This window comes from Sander lucioperca, chromosome 16 (assembly GCF_008315115.2).
Source record: "Sander lucioperca isolate FBNREF2018 chromosome 16, SLUC_FBN_1.2, whole genome shotgun sequence".
NCBI lineage: Eukaryota > Metazoa > Chordata > Actinopteri > Perciformes > Percidae > Sander > Sander lucioperca.
The window spans coordinates 9,332,042-9,354,541 of NC_050188.1; the positions used below are offsets into that span (position 1 = coordinate 9,332,042).

Genomic DNA, 22,500 nt, shown 5'->3' on the forward strand with positions numbered 1-22,500 from the left:
AAAGTGATAAAAGTCATAGTATAGTATTTCGAAAAAAGTCATGTATGTATGTCAAAAAAGTGATAAAAAGTGATAGTATAGTCTATCGAAAAAAGTCATAGTATAGTATGTCAAAAAAACTCATAGTAGTATGTCAAAAAAAGTCATAGTATTATGTCGAAAAAAGTCATAGTAGTATGTCGAAAAAAATGATAAAAAGTTATAGTATAGTATGTCAAAAAAAGTCATAGTATAGTATGTTCAAAAAAAGTATAAAAGTCTAGTATAGATGTTGAAAAAATAGATAAAAAGTCATAGTATAGTATGTCGAAAAAAGTCATAGTATGTCGGAAAAAGTCATAGTATAGTATGTTGAAAAAAGTGATAAAAAAGTCATAGTATAGTATGTCAAAAAAGTCATAGTATAGTATGTCGAAAAAAGTCATAAAAAGTCATAGTATAGTATGTCGAAAAAAGTCATAGTATATTATGTCGAAAAAAGTGATGAAAAAGTCATAGTATAGTATGTCGAAAAAAGTCATGGTATATTATGTCAAAAAAAGTGATAAAAAAAGTCATAGTATATCATGTCGAAAATGTGATGAAAAAGTCAGAGTATAGTATATTGAAAAAAGTCATAGTATATTATGTCGAAAAAAGTGATAAAAGTCATAGTATAATATGTTGAAAATTGTGATGAAAAAGTCATAGTATAGTATGTCGAATACAGTGATTAAAAAGTCATAGTATAGTATGTCGAAAAAGTTATAGTATAGTATGTCGGAAAAAGTGATAAAAAAAGTCATAGTATACTATGTTGAAAATTGTGATGAAAAAGTCATAGTATAGTATGTCGAATACAGTGATTAAAAAGTCATAGTATAGTATGTCGAAAAAGTTATAGTATGTCGGAAAAAGTGATAAAAAAAGTCATAGTATAGTATATCGAAAAAAGTCAGGGTATAGTATGTCGAAAAAAGTGATAAAAAAAGTCATAGTATAGTATGTCGAGAAAAAAAAGATAAAAAGTCATAGTATAGTATGTTGAAAAAAGTGAAAAAAGTCATAGTATAGTATGTCGAAGAAAGTCATAGTATAGTATGTCGAAAAAAGTGATGAAAAAGTCACAGTATAGTATGTCGAAAAAAAGTCATAGTATATTATGTCAAAAAAAGTGATAAAAAGTGATAGTATAGTATGTTGAAAAAAGTCATAGTATACTATGTCGCAAAAAGTGATAAAAAAGTCATAGTATATTATGTTGAAAAAAGTGATAAAAAAGTCATAGTATATTATGTTGAAAAAGTGATAAAAAAGTCATAGTATAATATGTCGAAAAAGTCATAGTATAGTATGTCAAAAAACTCATAGTATAGTTTGTCAAAAAAGTCATAGTATATTATGTCGAAAAAAGTCATAGTATAGTATGTCAAAAAAGTGATAAAAAGTGATAGTATAGTATATCGAAAAAAGTCATAGTATAGTATGTCAAAAAAACTCATAGTATAGTTTGTCAAAAAAAGTCATAGTATATTATGTCGAAAAAAGTGATAAAAAAGTCATAGTATAGTATGTCAAAAAAACTCATAGTATAGTATGTCAAAAAAACTCATAGTATATGATGTCGAAAAAAGTCATAGTATAGTATGTCGAAAAAAGTGATAAAAAAGTCATAGTATAGTATGTCAAAAAAACTCATAGTATAGTATGTCAAAAAAACTCATAGTATAGTATGTCAAAAAAACTCATAGTATATGATGTCGAAAAAAGTCATAGTATAGTATGTCGAAAAAAGTCATAGTATAGTATGTCGAAAAAAGTGATGAAAAAGTCATAGTATATTATGTCGAAAAAAGTGATGAAAAAGTCATAGTATATTATGTCAAAAAAAGTGATAAAAAAAGTCATAGTATATTATGTCGAAAATGTGATGAAAAAGTCATAGTATAGTATATTAAAAAAAGTCATAGTATATTATGTCGAAAAAAGTGATAAAAAAGTCATAGTATAATATGTTGAAAAAAGTCATAGTATAGTATGTCGAATACAGTGATTAAAAAGTCATAGTATAGTATGTCGAAAAAGTTATAGTATAGTATGTCGAAAAAAGTCATAGTATAGTATGTCGAAAAAAGTGATAAAAGTCATAGTATAGTATGTCAAAAAAACTCATAGTATAGTATGTCGAAAAAAGTCATAGTATATTATGTCAAAAAAAGTGATAAAAAGTGATAGTATAGTATATCGAAAAAAGTCATAGTATGTCAAGAAAACTCATAGTATACTATGTCGAAAAAAGTGATAAAAGTCATAGTATAGTATGTTGAAAAAAGTGAAAAAAGTCATAGTATAGTATGTCGAAGAAAGTCATAGTATAGTATGTCGAAAAAAGTGATGAAAAAGTCACAGTATAGTATGTCGAAAAAAGTGATAAAAGTCATAGTATAATATGTTGAAAATTGTGATGAAAAAGTCATAGTATAGTATGTCGAATACAGTGATTAAAAAGTCATAGTATAGTATGTCGAAAAAGTTATAGTATAGTATGTCGGAAAAAGTGATAAAAAAAGTCATAGTATACTATGTTGAAAATTGTGATGAAAAAGTCATAGTATAGTATGTCGAATACAGTGATTAAAAAGTCATAGTATAGTATGTCGAAAAAGTTATAGTATAGTATGTCGGAAAAAGTGATAAAAAAAGTCATAGTATAGTATATCGAAAAAAGTCAGGGTATAGTATGTCGAAAAAAGTGATAAAAAAAGTCATAGTATAGTATGTCGAGAAAAAAAAGATAAAAAGTCATAGTATAGTATGTTGAAAAAAGTGAAAAAAGTCATAGTATAGTATGTCGAAGAAAGTCATAGTATAGTATGTCGAAAAAAGTGATGAAAAAGTCACAGTATAGTATGTCGAAAAAAAGTCATAGTATATTATGTCAAAAAAGTGATAAAAAGTGATAGTATAGTATGTTGAAAAAAGTCATAGTATACTATGTCGCAAAAAGTGATAAAAAAGTCATATTATATTATGTTGAAAAAAGTGATAAAAAAGTCATAGTATATTATGTTGAAAAAAGTGATAAAAAAGTCATAGTATAATATGTCGAAAAAAGTCATAGTATAGTATGTCAAAAAAGTGATAAAAAGTGATAGTATAGTATATCGAAAAAAGTCATAGTATAGTATGTCAAAAAAACTCATAGTATAGTTTGTCAAAAAAAGTCATAGTATATTATGTCGAAAAAAGTCATAGTATAGTATGTCGAAAAAAGTGATAAAAAGTCATAGTATAGTATGTCGAAAAAAGTGATAAAAAAAGTCATAGTATAGTATGTCAAAAAAACTCATAGTATAGTATGTCCAAAAAACTCATAGTATATGATGTCGAAAAAAGTCATAGTATAGTATGTCGAAAAAAGTCATAGTATAGTATGTCGAAAAAAGTGATGAAAAAGTCATAGTATATTATGTCGAAAAAAGTGATGAAAAAGTCATAGTATATTATGTCGAAAAAAGTCATAAAAAAGTCATAGTATAGTATGTCGAAAAAAGTCATAGTATATTATGTCGAAAAAAGTGATGAAAAAGTCATAGTATATTATGTCGAAAAAAGTGATGAAAAAGTCATAGTATAGTATGTCGAAAAAAGTCATGGTATATTATGTCAAAAAAAGTGATAAAAAAAGTCATAGTATATTATGTCGAAAATGTGATGAAAAAGTCAGAGTATAGTATATTGAAAAAAGTCATAGTATATTATGTCGAAAAAAGTGATAAAAAAGTCATAGTATATTATGTTGAAAAAAGTGATAAAAGTCATAGTATAGTATGTCGGAAAAAATTCATAGTATAGTATGTCGAAAAAAGTGATAAAAAAGTAATAGTATACTATGTCGAAAAAGTCACTGTACAGTATGTCAAAGAAAAGTGATAAAAAGTCATAGTATAGTATGTCGAAAAAGTCATAGTATAGTATGTCAAAAAAACTCATAGTATAGTATGTCAAAAAAAGTCATAGTATATTATGTCGAAAAAAGTCATAGTATAGTATGTCGAAAAAAGTGATAAAAAAGTTATAGTATAGTATGTCAAAAAAAGTCATAGTATAGTATGTTCAAAAAAAAGATAAAAAAGTCATAGTATAGGATGTTGAAAAAATAGATAAAAAAGTCATAGTATAGTATGTCGAAAAAAGTCATAGTATGTCGGAAAAAAGTCATAGTATAGTATGTTGAAAAAAGTGATAAAAAAGTCATAGTATAGTATGTCAAAAAAAGTCATAGTATAGTATGTCGAAAAAAGTCATAAAAAGTCATAGTATAGTATGTCGAAAAAAGTCATAGTATATTATGTCGAAAAAAGTGATGAAAAAGTCATAGTATAGTATGTCGAAAAAAGTCATGGTATATTATGTCAAAAAAAGTGATAAAAAAAGTCATAGTATATCATGTCGAAAATGTGATGAAAAAGTCAGAGTATAGTATATTGAAAAAAGTCATAGTATATTATGTCGAAAAAAGTGATAAAAGTCATAGTATAATATGTTGAAAATTGTGATGAAAAAGTCATAGTATAGTATGTCGAATACAGTGATTAAAAAGTCATAGTATAGTATGTCGAAAAAGTTATAGTATAGTATGTCGGAAAAGTGATAAAAAAGTCATAGTATACTATGTTGAAAATTGTGATGAAAAAGTCATAGTATAGTATGTCGAATACAGTGATTAAAAAGTCATAGTATAGTATGTCGAAAAAGTTATAGTATGTCGGAAAAAGTGATAAAAAAAGTCATAGTATAGTATATCGAAAAAAGTCAGGGTATAGTATGTCGAAAAAAGTGATAAAAAAAGTCATAGTATAGTATGTCGAGAAAAAAAGATAAAAAAGTCATAGTATAGTATGTTGAAAAAAGTGAAAAAAGTCATAGTATAGTATGTCGAAGAAAGTCATAGTATAGTATGTCGAAAAAAGTGATGAAAAAGTCACAGTATAGTATGTCGAAAAAAAGTCATAGTATATTATGTCAAAAAAAGTGATAAAAAGTGATAGTATAGTATGTTGAAAAAAGTCATAGTATACTATGTCGCAAAAAGTGATAAAAAAGTCATAGTATATTATGTTGAAAAAAGTGATAAAAAAGTCATAGTATATTATGTTGAAAAAAGTGATAAAAAAGTCATAGTATAATATGTCGAAAAAAGTCATAGTATAGTATGTCAAAAAAACTCATAGTATAGTTTGTCAAAAAAAGTCATAGTATATTATGTCGAAAAAAGTCATAGTATAGTATGTCAAAAAAAGTGATAAAAAGTGATAGTATAGTATATCGAAAAAAGTCATAGTATAGTATGTCAAAAAAACTCATAGTATAGTTTGTCAAAAAAAGTCATAGTATATTATGTCGAAAAAAGTGATAAAAAAGTCATAGTATAGTATGTCAAAAAAACTCATAGTATAGTATGTCAAAAAAACTCATAGTATATGATGTCGAAAAAAGTCATAGTATAGTATGTCGAAAAAAGTGATAAAAAAGTCATAGTATAGTATGTCAAAAAAACTCATAGTATAGTATGTCAAAAAAACTCATAGTATATGATGTCGAAAAAAGTCATAGTATAGTATGTCGAAAAAAGTCATAGTATAGTATGTCGAAAAAAGTGATGAAAAAGTCATAGTATATTATGTCGAAAAAAGTCATAGTATAGTATGTCGAAAAAAGTGATGAAAAAGTCATAGTATATTATGTCGAAAAAAGTGATGAAAAAGTCATAGTATATTATGTCAAAAAAAGTGATAAAAAAAGTCATAGTATATTATGTCGAAAATGTGATGAAAAAGTCATAGTATAGTATATTGAAAAAAGTCATAGTATATTATGTCGAAAAAAGTGATAAAAAAGTCATAGTATAATATGTTGAAAAAAGTCATAGTATAGTATGTCGAATACAGTGATTAAAAAGTCATAGTATAGTATGTCGAAAAAGTTATAGTATAGTATGTCGAAAAAAGTCATAGTATAGTATGTCGAAAAAAGTGATAAAAGTCATAGTATAGTATGTCAAAAAAACTCATAGTATAGTATGTCGAAAAAAGTCATAGTATATTATGTCAAAAAAAGTGATAAAAAGTGATAGTATAGTATATCGAAAAAAGTCATAGTATGTCAAGAAAACTCATAGTATACTATGTCGAAAAAAGTGATAAAAGTCATAGTATAGTATGTCGAAAAAAGTGATGAAAAAGTCATAGTATATTAGGTCGAAAAAAGTGATGAAAAAGTCATAGTATAGTATGTCGAAAAAAGTCATAGTATATTATGTCAAAAAAAGTGATAAAAAAAAGTCATAGTATAATATGTTGAAAAATGTGATGAAAAAGTCATAGTATAGTATGTCAAAAAAGTCATAGTATAACAAAAAAAGTCATAGTATAGTATGTCAAAAAAACTCATAGTATAGTATATCGAAAAAAGTCATAGTATAGTATGTCATAAGAAGTCATGGTATAATATGTCATGACCAGATTAATCAACAATGAAAGCAATAGTTAGTTGCAGCCCTACACTAACACTGAGACTGCGAGTGTAAATTAATACCAATTTAAATCTCTGGGTTAAGTGAGAAACAAAATCAAAGCCTCACCTGTCTGCTCATGTCTGCTCTTCTGCCTGAGGCTGTGATTGGCTGACGTCTTTAGATTCCTCCTGGATCTGAGGCTGTGATTGGCTGCCGTCTTCGGATTCCTCCTCTTCCTCCTCCTCCTCCTCCTCCTCCTCTTCCTCGTTACAGTCGTCATCAGTGGCCTCCTCTCCTTGTTCTTTCACCTCCATCTCTTCTTCGCTGTCTGCATGCCCTGCCGTTGCTGCTTCCTCCTCCTCCTCCTCCTCTTCCTCTTCCTCTTCCTCTTCCTCTTCCTCCTCCTCGTCCTCTCCCGCGGCCTCCTCGTCACTGAAGGGCTCCCTCCCCTCCTCCGCCCGCCTGGCCGTCTCCGAGAACCAGTCCCTCACCTGCTCGTAGCTCATGCTGGACTTGGTGACCAGGTCGTCCAGGTCTCTTTCGCTCAGGGCTCGGTGTTTGAGGTAGTAGTCCTTCAGGAACGACTTACCGGACTTCACCTGTAGGACGGAGAGACGTGAATTAACGGAAACACATAATACTACTACTATTAACCCTCCGGTTGTTCTCAGGTCAAATTTGACCCTTTTTCAAAAAGTTTCTTTAAAAGTTCCCATGACATGCTGCTTTTTGGATGCTTTTATACAGACAGATAACTGTCAGACACACATGACAGTTATAAACCAAACACGTCTCTGTTATTAGGGTGCTTTGGTTTGAGCCAGGTGTACCTAATAATAATCTAATCTGCGGAGACAGACAGACCTTGATGGTGGTGGCGCCCCCCTGTGGCGAACGCTTGCAGGGGTACGGCCGGCGTGTCCTACGTGACCAACCACGGAAACGCTTCCTGGACTTCTTCGGGGTCTTCGCTCCGCCGTTCAGCGCCTCGTCCACCTTAAAAATACATACATTCATTTAGTTTAAAAGGTCCCATGACATGGTGCCCTTTGGATGCTTTTATATAGACCTTAGTGGTCCCCTAATACTGTATCTGAAGTCTCTTTTATATAGACCTTAGTGGTCCCCTAATACTGTATCTGAAGTCTCTTTTATATAGACCTTAGTGGTCCCCTAATACTGTATCTGACTTAAGACTTAAGACTTTTACTCCAAGTAATATTCTAAAAGGTGACTTTAATTTCAACCAAGTAATTTTCTGGTACGATACTTGTACGCGAGTACTCGATCCGAGACAGAAAGGTGGTTTTACCTTCCCGCTCTGGTAGAGGTAGTACCACTTCAGGTTGCTGTTCTTGCAGGCGTAGCGCGTGTCTCCGAACCAGTTGACGATGTACGTCCTCGGCAGGCCGCTCTCCTCCGACATCTGGTCGTACTCCTCGGCCGTCGGCCACTGCGTGCGCACAAAGGCCTTCTTCAGAATGTGGAGCTGCTCCGGCGTCTTCTTCATCGCCTTCCTGCCGGAGGGCGGCGTGCTCTGCCGCTCCCGAGCCGAGGACGACAGCGCCGCACAGGACGCTTTCTAGGGGTGTAAATTACAGGTTTAAATCACCATATCGTACTATAACGGTACAATATTTACTGATATCACACAGTGTGTGTGTGTGTGTGTGTGTGTGTGTGTGTGTGTGTGTGTGTGTGTGTGCGCGTGCGTATATGTGCTTGTTTTACTATATTCGTGGGGTCCAAAAACCGGGGAATACAGTATACTTGTGGGGTCTGCACAGCCTTGTGGGTCCAAAATGCTGGACCCCACATGTTTAAAGGGCTGTTTGAGGGTTAAGACTTGGTTTTAGGATTAGGGTTAGAATTAGGTTATGGTTAGGGTGAGGGTAAGGGTTAAGGTTAGGCATTTATTTGTGATGGTTAACGTTAGGGTTAGGGGCTAGGGAATGCATTATGTCAATGAGGGGTCCCCACAAAGATAGTGAGTGTGTGTGTGTGTGTGTGTGTGTGTGTGTGTGTGTGTGTGTGTGTGTGTGTGTGTGTGTGTGTATGTATGTATGTATGTATGTATGTATATATATATATATATATATATATATATATATATATATATATATGTGTGTGTGTGTGTGTGTGTGTGTGTATCGTTACAACCCCTACCCCTTTCGCCTTCTCCCCGTCCCCCTCGCCGTCGTCGTCCTCGTTGGCCTGCGCCGCCAAAGGCGTCTTCCGCCTCTCGGTGAACCAGGCGTCCACCTCGCGCCGGGTCAGCTTCGTCTTGGCGCGCAGCCGGCTCAGCTCCTCGTCTGAGGGCGTGTCCGACCTCTGGAAGCTGGCCTCCAGGACGAGCAGCTGCTCGGGCGTCTTCTCCTTGAACTTCTGCGGCGTGAAGTCGGGGAAGGCGTGGCGGAACTTGACCCGCGGGTCGCTGGTGGAGCCCGTTGGGGCGTTGGCGGAAGTCGGGGAGCAATCGCTGGCGTCGTCGCTGGAGTCGATGATGATGGTGGCAGCGGCCGCCGCCGCCGCGCTGTCACTGTTGTTGGCGCCGTCGTTGAGGCTAGCGCTGGTCCTCGGTCCCCCGGGCTCCTCCTGCCACCGGCGCTTTGGCGGGCGGCGTTTCGCCCAGCAGGACGTGGTGATCCTTGGAGTTCCTCTGGTTGTAGCGCGTGTCGCTGAACCATTTCTTTATCGCTCGCTTGGAGAGTTTGGTGACCTGCATGAGCCGCGATATCTCCGCCTCCGTGGCGAACTGCCTGCGACCGTAGCTCGCCTTCAGCTCCGCCAGCTGCTCTTTGGACTTCTTCGGCTTGGCCGCCGCAGACGCGTCCGCGCTGAGCGCTGCTGCCGCACTGGCCGACATCTCGGTCTTTGATTCCGACGTGGACGGCTCGGCGGCTTTGGGCTGGTTGCCGGGGACGCCCGCGACCGTGAGCGTGATGGGCGAGGCAACCGGCACGGCGCTGTTGCTGCCGGCGACCTGCGTGAGGACGAGGCCCGGCTGGCCGACGATCTGGCAGGTCTGGAAAATGGACTGCAGGCCATTGGTGGCGGCCGCGATGTTGGCCGGGATGACAGTGATGGTCTGAGGGACGGTCTGCACCGTGCCGTTAAACTTCTTCCTCCTCGCCTCCTCCACCTGCAGAGAGAAGGAGTACGAGACGTTATCAACGGGAGCACGTTTCCAAAATTAGGCCTGTAGCGACTAGAGTTTAGATTCTCCCTTGATCAAGCATTTGTGTTTTTTTTAATCATTACTTTATTAGCCTAATTGGGTGGGGAGAAAGCTATGCCATAATCAGAAATATTATATATATATATATATATATATATATATATATATATATATATATATATATATATATATATATATATATACGCTATATTCAGGCCAAAGTAACAAATGTGTCCAAAAAGTTACACAAGTTGGACTACAGTTACAAAATGTAACACGTGTCATGCGCGGAGTCTCCTCCTCTCGCACACATCACACCGGGGCTGCTGGGCTGTATGGTGGAGCTTAAGTGCAACATGGAGCGATTAATCGTTTAATAAATAATCGTTTACCCCCCAGCCCTATCCAAAATAAAGCCAGACATCCGCTCTGCGTGTGTTGCCGTTCTCAAACGTTGAGCTAGCGAGCTACACGCTGAAAATGGCAAGTTTGGAAGAAAATCTGGATCGTGCAACAAGGTCGGCCTGCTTGGTTCTTTCTAGAGCTGGATCCGGATATTCGAATATTCGTTCTTTTGAAAGAACGTGCATGCAGGCTGAAATGTTTCTGTGGTGTTTTGTCAGTATTAAGCTGCAAGCTGCTGGTTTATTTATATTATATATATATATATATAAGGGCTGTCAGCATTACGCGTTAATCGCGATGCGATTAAGGGTCGAGCATAACGCGTTCATTTTTTTTTTTTTTATTGTATTAATCGCATGCCGCCATTTATTAATTTATTTTCACTTCACTCGGCTTTGCGTCGTGCCTAACAGGCTACTATTTTGCCGTACTTCCTCGTAACACATCCTGCTGCTGCAGGAATAGCAACGCCGATTTCGGTGCCTCATTCTGGTGCCACTGATACGCCTGCACTTCTCTCTGATGCTCTGAAACAGACGTTACAGGAAACAGAAACATAGCTGCACGTGACGCTAGTTAACACTATACTCGACAGCAGCTACTGACTGACTGACTGACTGACTGACTGACTGACTGACTGACTGACTGACTGACTGACTGACTGACTGACTGACTGACTGACTGACTGACTGACTGACTGACTTCTCTCCTCAGGGACAGTAAACTGAATATCTTTGAGTTGGGGACAGAACAAGACCTGTGAGGACGTCATTTTGGGCTTTTTGGGAAACACTGATCCACATTTTAGAGACCGAACAACTCATCCATTCATCCAGAAAATAACCCACAGCTCAAACAGACGATGAAAACAACCGTTAGTTGGAGCCCTACTTTTACAAGTTTTTTTGGGGGGCAATTTGGTTGAAAGAAACTCCAAATTTCTGATGTAGAAACTTTGAAAAGGGGTCAAATTTGACGCTAGGACGTTAAGTGTGACCTGCAGCCCAAAGCCGGGCGTGGATGTGGATGTGGTGTGAAAAGCGTCTCTGTGAAGCACCCACCTCCTCCGGCGTCCAGCTGACTCCGTGCTTCAGCCTCTGGGCGGAGAACCACACTTTGATCTGCTCCTCGCTGAACTTCGTCTGCGAGGCCAAGCCCATGATCTCCGACACCGAGGGGTACGGAAACCTACCGCACAGGAATCACAGTTGGACCGTTTAGTTTTCTACAAACTGAGCTGTTAAGATAGATAGATAGATAGATAGATAGATAGATAGATAGATAGATAGATAGATAGATAGATAGGTAGACAGATAGATAGACAGACAGATAGATAGGTAGGTAGGTAGACAGATAGACAGACAGACAGATAGATAGGTAGGTAGGTAGACAGACAGACAGACAGATAGGTAGGTAGGTAGGTAGACAGATAGACAGACAGATAGATAGATAGATAGATAGATAGATAGATAGATAGATAGATGAATTCCCAAAAAATGGGAAATAACGGTGTTGCAGCAGCAAAATATCAGACACACAGCACACATACAGAGTAAACATTAAATAATAGGAAACAATATACATGAAATAATAATATAATACTACACACAAATATATACAATTACAAAAAAATGTACAACTGTTTCATTATATATAGATAAACTTAATGGAACATTGGACATTAAGGAAGTAAAAAAATAAAATAAAAACAGAGTGACTATTACTAGAGGTGTGAATCTTCACTGATCTCCCGATTCGATTATCATGTCAGCGATTCGATATCTCGATGCGGCAAATACATTTTTCTATTAAAGCCATATAGGATATTTAATTCGTAGCTTTTCAAGCTTCAAAAACCAAACATTCTGCAGTGCTCTGATACTAAATAAATACATAATAGATACATAAAACTACAGCACTGAGCACATGGTGCTTCCTGAATGTGCAAAACATACCAGAATATGTAAACAGAAAGGTTGTTAGGCATACATTAAATTGTAAACAAAAATAATCGATTACGGCCCGGCCGACTATCGATGCAGCATCGTCCACGTCCACGATTCAATGCATCGATTATTTGATTAATTTCAACACCTCTAATTATTACAGTGGAGGGCTGCACGAAATGACGGAGATTTGTGATAACTTTGTTGAATATTACGACAGTACTTGCAATAAATAAAAAGATATCAAAGTGTACTCAGTCCTGCCTTTCCTGCTGCTTTCAGTATTCTGCTAAATAAATTGAACATTAAAAAAAGAACCACTGAAAAAAAGAATTTTACATTTTAAAGTGCAGTTTTCTGCCGATATTTTCTTTCAACTAACACGTAAGAAAGCTTTGTTGCACACCTCTTTTGTTGGGCAGGTGCGTAGGATATGATCAAAAGTAGCAGATCAAAAGCTTAGAGAAGAGTCCCGCACACTGACCATTACGCAATAGGGCTGTCAAAATTGCTCAAAAATGACGTTCGAATATTCCCTCTAAAAAAGAGACATAATATTCGAACTATTCGAATCTGGTTGCGCATGTGCATTTTGTCAATACAATTACATCAATAACAGGACAAATGAATACAAAGAGACATAACTACTTGTATAGGTAGTCTATTTAAGTTTAAACATATTTGACAACGTATTACCTACACAAAAACAAGTAAATCAAATGATGGCCAAGACCGCATACCGATACCAGCATTTTAGGCAGTATCGGAACATCTCCACTTCCTTCCTTCCCTCCCTCTTCCTTCCTTCCTTCCTTCCTTTCCTCCTTCCTTTCTTCCCTTCCTCTTCTTCCAGGCATGAAAACGGGTCAGGGGTGAAGGATATTACCCCTCTAGAGCTCACTCGAGCACTTTCTCTCTCTCGCCCTCACACTCTCTGCGCAATGTGCGCATAACGGTTTAAAATTATTTTTTTTTCCACATTTTTTTTTTTTTAATTCGAATATTAATTTTCACCTTCGAAATTCGTTTTTTAAAAAACTATTCGAATATATATTCAAATTTAGAATAGTCGTTGACAGCCCTATTACGCAAGCAATAATTTATTTAGAAAAATACAACGTTTCGGTCTCAGACCTTCATCAGGTAAATTTACCTTTCAACTAACACAAAGAATCTCAGAGTGTATGTCGCGATATATCGCAGCATTTCACGATAGGTTTATTGCGGCAGGTTGATATCGCGATGGCAATAAAAAAAAAAACGATGTATCGTGCCTTCCCTAAAACTCTCCTGAGAGATGATGAACGCTTTGCGTTACCAGGGATGCACCGAATCCAGGATTCGGCTTCGGATTCGACCGAATATTGGGCGTTTTGACAGGGGTTCGGTTTCTGCCAAGCCTTAGAATTTTTTTCCACCGATCCGAACCCTACGCTTGGACTACGCCGGTCGACGTAATGACGGCGCCGTTGATTACGGGAAGGTGTTTACGTAGGTGGAGCGTTCAACGCAGCAGGCTGTGAGAAAGTGGAAATGGAACTGGTGAGCAGAATAAGTGTAGTTTGGCAGCACTTTCAGTCAAAAGAAGGCCATTCAAGTCCAGCTACATGTTCAATCTGCAATGCTGATTAGTCTGGTGGTGGCGAGGACCCTAAACTATACACAACATCACCGCCGTTAAAACCAGTGTCTCCTTTAGGATTTGTTTTAGTAAGTGGGGGCAGGTCTGTCCGAACAACAACAAGGTTTTACGTATGAAACGGAACTCACACTTCGCTGCAACAAAAACTACGGGGAGTGCATTATGTCGGCAGTGAAACGGAGGGGACTGACCTGAGTGAACTAAAAGCAGCAGCTATAAACTTACAGTGCACAATGATATTAGCTGTAGCTGTTAGCAGTGTTACAAGTAGGCTACAGACATGGAGCGTTGACTAAATCACAAGGTGGTTAAATCCAGATTCACTTCACAATAACCTCCTAGTAGGGGTGCAAGATATATCGACTCAATATCATGCAACCCTACCTCCTACACTATATTATAAAAGTTAACTTTAACATATAAACACTCAGGGCACACAGAGTGTGATATAAACCGGCGTTATCACATATTAACAGCGATGATGACCTAAGGAGACTAATGAGTGTGCCGTGGAGAAAGGAAAATAAGGCTTTCATGACAACTCCTGCCATAACTTTGATCTAAATAGTGAAACTATACAGATATATTTGTCCTGCATGGTGTCACACAACAAACTCCACATGTACAATACTCACGTTTTCCTCACGAACGCACAAACCAGACAGAATGAAGAAAAGGAATACATAAAAAGTCTGTTGCCTCGCCACCTGGACAGGCTTTCCGACAGGCAGGGTCATTTAAAAAGGCGACCGCGACTACATTGAGCGGCTGCCCTATTTCTGATACCGTGGCGGCAGATATTTTGGCGTGGCGGGCCACCATTTCCAAATCAACATAGAGGAAACACTCTAATGCCGTTTTTCCATTACATGGTACCTGCTCGCCTCGCCTCTACTCGCTTCGACTTGGCACACTGTGCGTCCGTTTTCCATTTCAGATTTTAGTACCGCCTCAGCGTGGCTGGTCGTATGCCGGCTCGACGCACACACCATGCAGCGCACAAGTATAAACATCAGACCACTTGAGCTTGTTTTACAGTTCTGTGGAGGCTCCACGCAGAGCTTTCGCCGTAGCCTGTGTAATATGTGGCCTGATGTATACATTTGTCAGCTGGTGTGCGCGTGGAGCCGGTACGCAGGATACGGTGAAAGCTCTGCCTGGAGCCTCCGCAGAACTGAAACAAGCGGCGCCACAGTAAACTGCCGTGACCTAACGCGACACACACACAGAACGTGGAAGGTGTGTGTTGTTGCCAGAAGACACATTTTGTTTTAGAAGAAGCTGGAGGCAGCAAAAAAAAACACAGCTGGCTAAACCGTTTAAAAATAGCGGGTTTGTTCAGGACACCCCCCCCCGTCTGTCGCTTTCACGTCACCTTTTCAGCTCGCCTCAGCTCGCTGGGAACCTCGACTGAGGAGGTACTAAAAAAAAGTACCTGTTAGCAGATACCAGGTACTTTTTTTCGTAATGGAAAAAAGGCGAGTAGAGTCGAGGCGAGTCGAGCAGGTACCATGTAATGGAAAAGCGCCATAAGCGTTTGCGTATGAAACATCCGAAAGAATACGAGTTGTGCAAGAAGGAATCTACAGACAGCAGCCCAAATGCAGCAACTTCGGGTACGGCAAAGGAAGGACAGTCACAGCTAAGAACTGGTGGTAACCGGACGACCGTTAGTAGCCTACTTTATGGGATTATAAATCTAAAAGGCTAATATTTTGGATATTGATTGGATCTTGAGATACGGGTAAACATAGGCCTATGGTCATTGTCAAAACAGTTTTTTCCACTTATAATGTTGCCTATTCTTTTTTTTTACAGTTAAAATAAAATAAAATGAAAAATACGCTGCTGTGGACGTTGTTTACGTCATTAATGTGTTTACTGTGTTAACGGACTGAGGATGGGAGGAGGATTCGGTATTATTTTTTCAGTCTTAAAGCGCAACTCTCGCCAAAATGCAACCTATAGGGTCTTTTTGTGAATGTACCCGAGTCAAACTTTCGTTTAAAAGCATATTTAGGATGGAAACGCCACTTTTAAGATGTTCCGTATTCTCGTTTTTCGGTCAAATGGCCTTTTGAATGGGAGTGCTAGGGGCACTTTGATGCTAGCCTCAAAATAGCTATTTTTAAAACACTAAGGAGCTAAACAACAAGACCTACGGTGAGTTGTTGAAAACCTTTCTTTTTAGTAAACTCTGTGTACACAAACAATGTTGTCAACGCTTTCGTTAAGGTGTAGAGCCCCTGGTCATACTTGGAGCAAAGTCTCATGTTGTGTCGAGCCTTCTTACTCTGGATTTCCACTGAATGCAGAACGGCTGCGTGCTCCACCGTCCGTCAACACCCACCAGGTCCGGATTTGTTGCGGCACGGCTGCGGCCATGACTGACAGCTGAAGTCTCGAGGACCCACGAGATCTCACAAATGCACGTAGAATAGAACCACAAAAACCACCACAAGTTTGTTCCCATCCAGAGGAGTAGAGGGGAAACTACTCTGAGCTGTGTTTTCAAGGTGTAGTGCAGGGAGATATGATCCGCCGTGAGCATGGCTGGATTTTACTTTGAAAATTAACAAGATTTTTATTTTGTTTCTGTGCTCGACTTCCTGTCTGCCGTGTGCTGAATTGCTGCGGAGCTCTCCGGCGTCCCGCAAAAATTACATTACATTACATGTCATTTAGCTGACGCTTTTATCCAAAGCAACTTACAATTGCTATATATGTCACACCAATGTGTCCCTGAGCAAGTGTCTTGCTCAGGGACACATTGGTTGATGTATCGCAGTGGGAATCGAACCCAGATCTCCCACACCAAAGGCATGGGTCATATCCACTGCGCCATCACCACCCCTAAAAAATAGAAGCTCTGCGTATCTGCTCCGGAGGGCTGGGACCGCCGGAGCTGGGACGGAGTCGGGATGCAGACGTTCTGCCGTCAGTGGAAATACACACACTGACTTTAATGGAAACCTAATGACTCCGCCGACGTTCTTCAGCCGTTACGCAGCCGGTGGAAATTGCCGGTTAGTGTTTTAAAAATAAGTATTTTGAGGCTAGCGTAAAAGTGCCCCTAGCACTCCCATTGAAAAGGCCATTTGACCCAAAAAACGAAAATACGGTAAATCTTAAAAGTGGCGATTCCGTCCCAATTATGCTTTTAAACGTAAGTTTGACTCAGGTACATTCACAAAAAGACCCTAGGTTGCATTTTGGCGAGAGTTACGCTTTAACCAGTGGATTCGGTATTCGGCCGAACCCCAAAAATCTGGATTGGTTGCGTCCCTTTGCGTTACCTGTTGTAGGCGCTGACGAGCAGCACGTTGTTGTCCATGGCCGTGTTGTAGGTGGGGATGCTGCTGATGGGGATGAGCAGCTGCGTCTGCGTCTGCGTGCAGTTCTGCTGGTTCTGCAGCGCCGACAGAACCTGCGCCAGCGTCCCGGGAGGCAGCACGCCACCGCCGCCGCCGCCACCTCCGGCCGAGCCGCCTTTAAACTGCAGCACGTTGGAGCTGTTGACCACGATGCTCTGCGGGACGGCGTGCACCTGCAGCGGCGCGGACACGGGGATGAGGCGCGGAGGGGCGGCGGCCGAGGCGGCGGGGGCCATCGGGGCCGGAGACAGCGTGGGCGGCTCCGTGTTCTCGTCGTCCTCGTCGTCGCTTTCCACTTTGATGACGTCGCTGGCGGCCGCCGCCTTGTGCGCGGCGGCGGTGAACTTCTTGGGCTCGGGCCGGCTCCTGATCCTCATGATGGGCGTCTTGCTGAGGGCGATGCTCTTGCGGGACGTCTCCTCCGCCTCGTCGGCCTCCACTTTGACGAAGCTGCCGTCGAAGGTGAGGTCGTTGACCGTCTGCTGGACGACGGTCTCGTTGTTCTGCCTCACCATCGTCCGCGTGAAGTTGTCCTCGCCCGGGTGGAGGCGAGCGTTGTGGGCCAGCAGGGTGTCGTAACTGGACGGGGGAAGAAATGTGGGTTATACCAGTGTTTGTTTATTTTATTTCTTTACTTAAAAAAGGGACAACGCACATTTATCAACATGAGCACAAAAGCTGCTATCCGACCGGAGGGATTTTTGCAGTTAGTAGAACCAATGGGGACCAATTTGGGGATTATTAAGTCCCTCTGGCCGCAGTTCCTGTAACTCTTTCAGCTCCTACTTCAGGGCAGGGTCTTTTCGCTGTTCCCTTTTCCGCATAGTGGTGGTTAGATGGCTGTGATTATAATAACAAAAGGTCAGTTCCTATGGCCACTTGGCCAGTGTGAAATGCAAATAGAAAAACCGGTTTTGGGTGTGGACTGTTCTTATAACTACGTTCCTGTAACTACTTGTAAATGTGCCAGATTTAGCCATACAGGCTAATTTTCATCTGCAGTCCCTAGCAGGTTGATGGCTTAAAACAATAAATACGCTACAACCACACGACAAATACACATAAAAACAACATTAATAGCCTCTTTCCGACCAAGTAGCTACAGGAAACGGCGAGCGGAATGAGCGTGATTAAAGCCGCTTTCCGACCGGAGGGATTTTTGCAGTTCCTAGAACCCTTTTTCTTTGGGGATTATTAAATTCCTCTTGGCCGCAGTTCCTGTAACTCTTTCAGCTCCTACTTCAGGGCAGGGTCTTTTCTCTGTTCCCTTTTCGGCATAGCAGTGTATCCCGCAGCACTTTCCAGTTTAGGCGGCCCGCCTTAGCAACACGCACCTGCCGCCTTAATTAAGGCCACGTCCACACGTACCAAAACAATCTTTTTTTAACCCGTCTTCTTTAGCGCGCTAACATTAGCTCTGCTAACTAGCAGACATCGGCAGTCAAACATACATCAATGAACCAATGTCTTTTGATAATCTACACGTTTTTCTTGCAGTAGCTTTTCTACAATAAGCCATGTAAAAGTTACTATAATCCGTTCAAGGAGCTAGTTATCTAGCTTCCACTTTTTAAACAGCTAGCTAACCATAGCAGCTAACGTTAGCGTCTACTTTAGCGATGTTTAACGTTAGCTACATAACGCAAGCAATATATCTTGTAGAATCCAGGACCGGCAGAGCAGAGGACAGTGTCAGGGAGCAGAGACAAACTATTTAGCTAAATGAAGTGAGCTGGTTTGACCATTGAGATGGGATATGCTCGCTAGCTTCACCGCAGTCGTGTGTGACCGTGCGGGACTGCGGGTGAGAGGTCGAGGGGTGTGGCGATGACATCATCGATATGATAAAAAGCCGGCTTCACCATCCAGACGAAGCCAAAGAGAGCCGTTTTCGAATTTTTTCACCCTGGGACCCGGTTTCAAAAAGTGTGTTTTCAGGCAGTGCGTTTACAGGATCCGTGTGGACGATCGGCCCAAACGATGCTAAAAATGTGCGTTTGCACCAAAAAAACGTTTCCGTGTGGATGGCCCCTAAAGTCATCATTAAAATATCCGCCGTGTTACTCTGTCCTGTTTGAGTGGCTGTAATGTACAAGTCACATCAACACAGTCACATTAAAACAAGGTAACGGCGAGTTGTCAAGATACCGTCAATCACAACGGAAAGAGCATTTGCTGGCGGTGAGTGTAACTGTCATTTATCACATTTAAAAAGGGATAAATCGTCATTAACACCGTCGCGTGTGCGTCGGAGTTGTCAACAAATGTGCGGCCAGCTGGGGCGTGCCCGGCAGAGACTGGGCGTTGGCATACGGCGGGCAGAGAGCATTTATATACGTTTCTCTGTCCTGTTCAGTTCAGTGAGGCTTTCTTCTCTTGTTTCAACGAAGTGAATACATGACGAAGTGACTGGAACTATCCATCACCTCTCACGGTGGATTCTCAACGTCCCGGCTGCTTCCCGGTCTTTGAGACACAGCCGTTGTCTGTTTGTTTTAATCACTACACGCGGTTAGTTAGCGTAGTTGACACTACACACACTGAAATGACGTGTCCTGTTTTTATTTCACGCCTACTAACTGCTTGTGAGTGAGTGAATCTATGGCTGAGTTCTGTTATCTCACAGCTGTTGGTTTTGGAGAGGAGTTGTCAGGCGAAGTGGAAGAGAGCGTGTTACGGAGGGTAATGGGAGCAGTGGCAGTAAAACTGTAATAGCACTTTTTTTCTTATAGTTTAATGAGCTTAAAATTGCACATTTCCAGAGACCACACACACACACACACACACACACACACACACACACACACACACACACCATACATACACACACACCATACATACACACACACACACACACTATACATATACACAAACACACACACACACACACCATACATACATATACACACACACCATACTACACACGTACCATACATACAGACGTGCACACGCACACACACACACACACCATACATACACGCACCATACATACACATACACACACACACCATACATACAGGCACACGTGCAACACACACCATACATACACACACCATACATAGAGACACACACACCATATACATATATACACACCACACACACGTTGTATACCTCTTGGTGTGGTAGTCACACTCCATGCAGACGTACGAGGTGTTGGTGACGACGTCGGATGCTCGGCGTCCACGTGCATGGTGAACAGGTTGAGCTCCGACGTCTGAAAGCTGCAGTATTTGCACTCGTACCCGCCCTCCGCCATGGTCAGATCCCAGGCAGTGGTCGGACGCGGGTCTGCCGTCTGCGTTCTCGCCCCACTCCTCCAACAGACCGGAAACTACGGGTGGAAAGAACACGTTTTAATCACGACATGATACCTAGTAGCTAGGTAAGGACTACTAGCAGTCAGAAGCAGAGTATGAGGGCGTGCCCTGACAGTACCTAGGTAAGGACTACTAGCCAGTCAGAAGCAGAGTATGAGGGCGTGTCCCGAAGTAGATAGTAGTAGTAAATTTAAGACAAACTACACTATTTAATAAAAAGAAATAGAGATACAGTGGGAATTTGAAGTAAAGGGGCATCTAAGACGATACGTAACGTTGGGGATGATTTCCTTTCATTTGTTTTAAAGTCAGGAAACAGTTTGTTGTATTTCAGCCAAATACTGAAAGCAGCAGAACGGAGCACGCCGTCTATTTATCGCAGTTACTATCGTTATGGCGATGTTCAACAACGTTATCGCGTATTGTCTTCATATCGGGCAGCCCTAATATCATATCGATGCATCGTTACACCCCGTAGGACACCTCCGCGGAGACGGCCGCCCACACACACGCACGCACACACACACACAGACACACACACACACACACACAGACGCGCACAAAGACACAGGCACACACCGACACACACACACACACACACACACAGACACACACACAGACACGCACACATACCATACAGACACACACACACACACACATGTATACACACACACAAAACACAGACACGCACACACACAGAGACACACACACACACGCACAAAGACAGACACACACACGTACACACACACCACACACACACACATACACACACACACGGTGCAGCCCTAATATCAGTCCAGATCGATGCATCGTTAGTTACACCCCCCGTACCGGAAACCTCCGCGGAGACGGCCGCCACGCCGTTGCTGTCCTCTGGTTGGGCTGCGTCCGTGACGTCCTCCATGTCCTGGTCCGAGTCCACGGCGTGCCGAGGCGGGACCATGCAGGGCGTGGTGGATTTCCTCCTGCTCGCCATCCGAGGGCCGGGGAGGGGCGATGTGTCGAGTTTTAAACGCTGTCTCAGTTCAAGTTGTCCTGTCGTGCCTCCATAGAGCAGGAGGCCGGCAGTCGAAATGGTTCCTCCGTCGCCTCATCCTGAGACCAGAGAGGAAACTAGTGGTAAACTTATATATTTCATGATTTCATGGTCAATCACTTCAGTCACACTCGCAAGCTTTTTTACTTTTGTTGCGTTCGGGTGAAAACAGACAAAATGAACGCTGGTGACTACATTACACACCTGGAACTGAGGAATGGGAGTCCAGTCCATAGTACACACAACGAAACACACACACCACATCAGACACACACCAGACTCATACACCACAACAAGACACACAGACAACAGAAACACACACAGACAGCACGACACCCACACACACACACAGACACACACACACACAGACAGACCACACACACAGACAGACAGACACACACAGACAGACAACACAGTGACAAGACAGACAGACAGACAGACAGACAGACACAGACTTTTCTGCTACTTTTCACTTCTATAACATTCCTCTGACTGCTTTTCTTATTGGCTGGACCTTATCAATCATATTTAACGATCTACAAAAACTCTTGCTGTAACCAGACTGAGATTTGTGTACGCTGCCGTGCTGCTGTGGTTGCCGTGGTAATCAGAGGGAATGGCCCTTTAAAGATGGAACAGTCGATTTCTGAACAACGTCCTGACGCCTGCAGCCTCCACATGCTGAACAAGTCACTGTTTATTCAACACTCTGAGCTGCAGCAGAACTGCACTTCCTGTCCACACACACACACACACACACATACACAAACACACACGAAACACAACACAACACACAACCCACAATACCAAACACAGACACATACCAACACACACATCACACACACCACAATACCACACACAGACCTACACACACACACACGCCTACGTAACCAGCACCGTGTAGACTCCACACACACACCAGTCTGTCCCTCTCAGCTAGCTCGCTGTCTGAGAACCAACCGAGCAGAGAGGACAACCACCGCCGTAGCAGCTCCATCCTACTGGCTAACGTTACTAGCTGAAACGTTGATGAACGTTTGTAACTGGTCTGTCTCCACCAGTGGCAGCGGATACGGTGTGTCGGTGTGTAACCGTGCACAGACACC

General features: G+C 40.9%; 1 protein-coding gene across 1 annotated transcript in view; it reads right to left on the minus strand.

Moving 5' to 3' along the window:
- Positions 1 to 21,334, minus strand: part of LOC116043475 (zinc fingers and homeoboxes protein 1-like) — a 28,869-nt gene extending 7,535 nt beyond the window's left edge. Inside the window, 11 exon segments of the mRNA XM_035993262.1 lie at positions 6,623 to 7,095; positions 7,361 to 7,492; positions 7,809 to 8,078; positions 8,663 to 9,082; positions 9,084 to 9,638; positions 11,141 to 11,267; positions 16,964 to 17,620; positions 20,153 to 20,207; positions 20,210 to 20,306; positions 20,308 to 20,372; positions 21,190 to 21,334. Of these exon segments, the coding sequence (XP_035849155.1) occupies positions 6,631 to 7,095; positions 7,361 to 7,492; positions 7,809 to 8,078; positions 8,663 to 9,082; positions 9,084 to 9,638; positions 11,141 to 11,267; positions 16,964 to 17,620; positions 20,153 to 20,207; positions 20,210 to 20,306; positions 20,308 to 20,372; positions 21,190 to 21,334 (2,988 nt within the window). The 3' untranslated portion in view covers positions 6,623 to 6,630.
- Positions 21,335 to 22,500: the final 1,166 nt, after the last annotated feature.